At 35.8% G+C, this 7193-nt stretch overlaps 1 protein-coding gene across 1 annotated transcript in view; it reads left to right on the top strand.

Moving 5' to 3' along the window:
- LOC106469675 (protein nubbin-like) overlaps positions 1-7193 on the top strand; it is a 34318-nt gene that overhangs the window by 4703 nt on the left and 22422 nt on the right. The window contains exon 2 of the mRNA XM_022398251.1: positions 4207-4254. Within this exon, the coding sequence (XP_022253959.1) occupies positions 4207-4254 (48 nt within the window). The remainder of the gene's footprint in view (positions 1-4206; positions 4255-7193) is intronic.

Below are 7193 nucleotides of genomic sequence, written 5' to 3'. Positions count from 1 at the left end.
CATCGGAGAGTCGTGAGGCACCTAAACACCTTCCTTATGTTGTTTTTCCATATTCCTTAGATGTTTACATATTGTTTCATGAGAGACATGCAATTTCAAGGCCATTTCATTTGTGTGTTGCCTTGGGTTAGACTCAACAAGCGTCTTCAGAGCATTACTATCAATCCCAACATGTCGCCCCCTGCCATCACAGTTTTTAAGGCAAAAGTCATCTGAACGAAATTTGCTGAACCACCTTTGACACTTACGAACGTTCAAGACATTACCATAAACTTCTTTGATATTCTTTGTGGCTACAGAGGCGTTGTTTTCCTTCTAGTATTCAAACAGCATTACATGCCGAATGTGTGTCTCCACTATAAGGGATTAGAGTATACTAAAGTTTACACATTATATATGCTAAACTAACGTGACATTTAGGCGATTCATTTAACTATTATGCATGATGTACGTTTTATGGGGAGTGGTAAATGAAAGTGTTCCAAAACGCGACATTAATTTCATGACGACCTGGTATGTTGTACAATTACATTTCTTAAAGCAGTATCACGTCTTTATACACGTCAGTTCAAGGTGATAAAAAATTCACCGATACTAATTTACAAATGATTTTGGTGTGTATTCCAACTGTTTGAGTAGTTGCTTAAATACCCACCAGTTGTAGAGGTGTTGTTCTCATAGAACAACTTATCAGGTTTTGTTTTCTTGTTTCTGCTGCTTCTGCTCATGTTAATAACCATCCCTAATCGAGAGATCAGAACATAAAAGTAAAAACTATGCTGATTTAATCATCATCTCTACCTCGCTACTCTTACTCAAACATTGGAATTGATTGTCACAGTTATAACACCCCTGTAGCTGAAAGAGTAGATTGTGCTTAGCGATATACCGCAGCTCGAACCTTCAACCTTCCGACCTGATAGGAACATTACAAGGATACGTTAGTTATATGGACTGTAAACTCTGGGTTGCATGGCTGTTAGTAAGAAAAACCTTTTATTAATTGCTTCGTTTTCCTGATTATTTGTTTTCATTGTCCGTAGCTTTGTAAATGCATTCTTTTAACCCATCAAACTGGCTCTGTTATCTGGTATAGTTAACCCTTAAGTACCATATAAAGAAATTAATTTGAAGTCTGTATAACCCCATCAAAACCACACTAGTAGTTAAAGGTTAAAAGTTTGTTCGTGCTGATAAAGTTACATCTCAACATACATTTATTTTTATTAGAGACATTGAAGTCTGTATAACCCCATCAAAACCACACTAGTAGTTAAAGGTTAAAAGTTTGTTCGTGCTGATAAAGTTACATCTCAACATACATTTATTTTTATTAGAGACACTTTAAATGAACATTTTTTACTAATCGTGTAACTAGCTGTATGACCTGTAGGTATCGTAGTACATTGACGTCATTTCTGAACAGAAATTTGTTTTTCAATTTCGCCTGAAAACAGTTTTATTACCGTCGATTAATTTGTGAACGAAAAAAAAATTGTCGTCTTTCAATTATTTTTCAAAATACTGTTTTGATTTGTGAAATTTTGTACAATTATAGTCTCAACTGTGCCCTAGTGAGATTGAGGTACACCCAATTTTAACTCCTTCGTGTAGATGCCAAGGACAAACCAAGCTGTAGTTGTATAAGTAATGTGTAACTTTATACAATGACAATGTAGTTTCAACTTCAAGTCTGCACCTTAGACTGATCTTGTTGAAAATACTGAGGATAAAAATATTTCTAAGATAATTTGAAACGGAGAAATTGTTCTACAAGAAAAAAATAAAAAAATATGGTCCAAGTCTTGCAGGACTTTACTGTTTGTTAGGTTAAGAACAATGGTTCCGACATTACTCATGATGGAGACCATACAAAGTTAGTTCTCAAGAGTTGGTTGAATGGATTTGTGGTTGGGCCGTTAGGTTAGGAAATTATGTGTGTAACCATAACAGGTTATGGTACTTACCTCATCAGACTCATGATGCGGGGTATATTGCATGATTTACTTTACATTTTGAATTCATGTTTATTATAAGACCAGTCTGTTTAAACATGTTAGGATCCACGTTGCTGTTTTGGTTAAACTTTGTAAGTAACAATGTCACAACTAATGGAATCTTTTTAAACCTGTTCTGATGTATGTGACTGGTTTGATTAAACCTGTTTCCAGGTTAAAATCATAAATAATATTCAACGTTAAACTGTTACACAATTAAAAACATTTTATTTAGCCCTATCTATGGCGTTCAAACAGTTGTTTTGGTTTTGATACAGTATTAAAAGTTTGATCGTTGCATCTGTACATGAATGTAGTAGGTTATTAGTGATTCCCAGAAATCCTGTTACTATGTTCTAAATTTTGATCCGTTTCGTGTTATATATCTGGCTGAGTGTTGCGTGTGCTATTAGTGTTATGATACTGTACAGCCATCTTTACGATGCAAGATCTAACTGTTACTCCTTCGATCATTCATAAAGGGACTGATCTAATTACACTGCGTAATATCAGAAATCAGGTTAGACTTGTCTGTTAATGTTGCCCCCTTAGTGTATACTTTCTTCCAGCTTCTTAGCTGTCAGCAGTTCTAGTTGGATAATAAGTGCACACGAGTATTTTAACTGTCGATGTGTATTTATATGTAGTATTATACGATCAACAGAGAATAACATACAAACTGGCATCTTTAGCAATGTTTTATAGATTCGAGAATCTAACGTTTACATCCATTTATCTACTTTATACATATATGTGTGCAATTCAATTTAGGGAATGCGATCTCCCCCCTCATGCCTACGCATATGTGAAGTGGTCACAACAACTAAGTTAGCTATCACTGAGGGTGTTTGGGTATTTGAGAGGACCCGCACGTGTACGTTCTATGCTCAATCCACTGGTACTGATCTCGTCATCCGAATCCCTAAAAGCACGTGTGCTTTGGCGGCACCTTAACATCTGTGTATCGATAACCTACCTAAGGCCACGTGGCCAGCCTTTCAACGACTCGTGTAGAAAGAAAAAATAGAGAACGTCCCCCCCCCTCAACACATACACACACACAATATATGTGTGTGTGTCGATGCACATGTATGTATATACATATGAATAGTTACGAACGAACGTAGCAAACATTCTCAGTAAAGAAATTACTAGACTGCTTTAATTCAGTAAATAAACTTTTTTAGTTTGTTATGGATTTCGCGCAAAGCTACACGAGGGTTATCTGCGCTAGCCGTCCCTAATTTTGCAGTGTAAAACTAGAGGGAAGGCAGCTAGTCATCACCACCCACCGCCAACTCTTGGGCTACTCTACGAATAGTGGGATTGACCGTCACATTATAACGCCCCCACGGCTGAAAGGGCGAGCATGCCGGGCCAACTTTATGAATTAGCAATGACTTTTGACATGATCCTAAAAAACTTCGTATTGTTGAATAGATGAATACAGGGGGAAAGTTCTATTGTATTATGATATTATTTATCTTATTATTTTCTGTCTTTTTATAATAATTACTAAATTGTGCTTTCATATGATTTGTTTTTGTGCATGTCCCCGTAAAAGAATAACGAGCCATAATTGGCAAGGAAAAATTAGAATTTCTCGTTAAACTGGAATAGTTTTTTTTTTTATCACTTACAGTACGCTCTTGTCTGTTTTTAGTGTTTTTGAAATGGAAAAAAAAAAAGTTACTTGTGTAGAAAATGGTTCTGTCATGATTGCATTCTTATATTTTGTCAGATAGACATAAATTGTTCACTGATCTATCTCAGCCGTTCGTCACTCTTTTGGGATTTTTTTAAGTGCTTCAACATTCCATTGTATTTTGTATCGCTTTTTAAATTTATTAGTTTATGAGAAAACACAATATATATTGGTATAAAATATACAACAAATCCAACACTGTTTTTGTAATGTGGCTCCATCTGTTGACAATCGAGATGAACGGACAGATCTGATTGTCGTGAAACTTGTTTGTTTTAATATCTGTCTGGCGATTTGTAGAGATATTTTAATTCCTTTTTTTGAAATGACCTAAGATTTAAAATTATCATTATTTAAATTACTATTGCTTTATTTCTTTGTTTACATCTGTGAATTATAGTTCGCATATAAAGCATATCGTGACAAAAAAAAAAGCTTATAGCAGATTTGTGACGTTTAATCGCACTGAAAATGGTTTCACTTTTAATTTTTCTCACTCTCTAGTGGACACAATGATCAAGAAGGAGCCACACTGTACCCAGTTTTATAAAGGTAAATCTAGTTTTAAATATTTCACAGTTTCTCATGCATTTCGTCTTGCTGAGAATCAAGGTATGTTTACAACGTTGTGTAAATTATTACGGTCAGTTTATGTTTACAACGTTGTGTAAATTATTACGGTCAGTTTATGTTTACAACATTGTGTAAATTATTACGGTCAGTTTATGTTTACAACGTTGTGTAAATTATTACGGTCAGTATATGTTTACAACATTGTGTAAATTATTACAGTCAGTTTATGTTTACAACGTTGTGTAAATTATTACGGTCAGTATATGTTTACAACGTTGTGTAAATTACAACGTTCATTTTATGTTTAAAATGTTATGAAAGTTATTACGGTCAGTATATGTTTAATACGTTAGGAAAGTCATTAGTCAGTTTATGTTTAAAACGTTTACTTTTGTACCTTTTACTTTTCCATCCCCAAGTGTATAGTGAAGGTCAACATCGGAGTAGATAGACTGAACCTCACTTACTCATTCTTAGATCCAGCTACCACTTCTTACACTAAAACAGTTTTTACTGAAATACAACCCACTTCTTTACTTTTTTAAAAAAAAAACATCTGATCTTAAGTGAGGAAATAAGTGTTGTATAATGATTGTTTGTTTTTGTTCGTCTCATTGGTGTTAACGATGAAAAATACTGTAACGTTTACTGTACGTAGAGCCATATTGAAAGAGGAAGTCATCTGGCACGAGCTGGTTATTCACGGGCTTGTCAGAATAAATTGCTGTGTTGACTTCCTTCTTTCTACCTTGGATTATCTTGACTCTCCAAGTGGTCCGGAAAGGCTAGTCATTGCTATCGGCGCAGAGCAGACAGTCTATGATCTTAAGGAAGCCAAAACTCGTGGGGCCGAGAGGATTGGAGATGGTCAGTTTATGACTGGTGAAGCTTTACGGAGCCAGCAGCACGGCCACCCATATGTAGTGAAATAGTGGACGAGGGATTAGAATCAACTGTAATCTCCCTTCCCCACTAGCCGTAATGTATTGATGATTCAGTATGTGCACGTGGGCAGAGAAGTTTAGTAATTCCTGGATTTAACACCAGGATGACAGCCATCGATCTGGAGCGGGGGCTAAGATCCTTTTTATTTATTTATTTGGGTACTGGGACTGTTTTATTAACTCAGTCTTGGGGCGTATAAATGGGCTAAAATTAGTTTATGTGGTCATTAATTTGAAACATAAAAGACATTCACAAGATTAGACTAATGATTTCTAAATAAGTTGATTCAACCTCAGAGCCCCATCCCCCAATGGCACAGCAGTATGTCTGCGGACTTACAATGCTAGAAGCCGAGTTTCGATACCCGTGGTTGGCAGAGCACAGATAGCCCGTTGTGTACCTTTGTGCTTAACTTCAAACAATCAACCTCAGAAAATTTTAATTTAAAAATTCCTTTATGATATATTATCGTTAAGCTATCTTAAAGTTGAATATGTAACGTTTTTCTTAATTCTTTGTAAAGAGTTTATGGACCTTGAATAGTGTAATTCAGTTCACAAAATGTTATGTTTATGTGAACAAAGTGTTTGTATTTAGGCTAAAGTTAATCTGTATGTGTCGTTTATGCTGAGATTGTTTCAGTTTAAAAGCACGTGTTTTTGTGTAATTTGATAAGTCGACACAGTTTTAATTGCACAGAGGGTTAATCGCGCTCATATGAAGAGAGTGCAGTGGCCTACATGGGCTGAATGTTTAGTATCTGTATGTTTAGTGCACCATCCATCTCCTTCCACAGAGATTTTTCTCATCCTTTTCCGAGGGAGAATATATGGATAGCGAGTTTTTCAAACATTACAAAGCCAGAGGAGATATCATGTTAAAAAAAGAAAGCCTTTAATATTCACCGTGAAAGCCAAAGAATTGACCCAGCAGAGCGTTTAGGGAAGAAACGGACTAAAACAATCCGGAGCAACGACATCATCCGCAACATGAAGGCTATGGTTACAAGAGAGAACTTTCCGACCCCAAAAAATATTAGAATGAAGCTGGGCATGTGTACATGAATAAGATAATAAACATGATCTTGGAAGCCGACGTCCACGTTCAGTAAATTGTTTGTGGAAAGTTTGTCAATATGTGTGTGATCATGTACATTAGATTAAACATGATTGACCCTGGAGAAGAGCAACACGGACCTAAAAGACACTTATAAAAAATAAACTTTAGTGTGTGTATATATGTATATGTATTTAAGGTGTGGTGATACGATACGATTTATATATATTCACGAAATTTCGTAAGCTTTCAGTAAACATTATAAGTCTTTTGTACAGAAAAATTCAGAATTTCTCATGAAGTATTTTTGCTACAACCTAATGAATGATTCAATAAAGGGAGATAAGTATTGTCTTAATTTCTTTTATCAAAAACATTACATGCAAATTAACATACAATAACAATATAGATAGACTAGATATTAACTTTTTTATTTATTTTACTTCTCTTGCCAGGTGATGAAACCTGAGAATTTGAAAAAGCACTGTAAAGTGTGAAGTACTTATATAAGATAAGATTGTCAAACTTTGTAACAAACCGTTGGTAAAACTTCTGTATCTAGATACGTGTCGTATCATCAGTATTTGGTTACGTATCGTATCGACTACTGTGAAGAGATACGCTTGTTTGTTTTTTAAGCTACACAATGGGCTATCTGTGCTCTGCCCACAACGGGTATCGAAACCCGGATTCTAGTGTTATAAGTCCGTAGACATACCGCTGTGCTACTGGGGGACTAAGAGATACGCACCCCTAATATATATATGTGTGTACACACACACACACACACAACAGTCAGTGTGTGTTCTTTGTTGGGTCAGTGAAGCTTTGGCCAGGTGGATAAGGCGCTCGACTCGCAATCTGAGGGTCGCGGGTTCGAATCCCCGTCCCACCAAACATGCTCGCCCTTTCAGCCG

Source organism: Limulus polyphemus, unplaced genomic scaffold (genome assembly GCF_000517525.1).
Source record: "Limulus polyphemus unplaced genomic scaffold, Limulus_polyphemus-2.1.2 Scaffold3607, whole genome shotgun sequence".
Lineage (NCBI taxonomy): Eukaryota > Metazoa > Arthropoda > Merostomata > Xiphosura > Limulidae > Limulus > Limulus polyphemus.
Note: the sequence above shows the minus strand (reverse complement) of the source record. Positions and strands in the feature narration are given on the sequence as shown.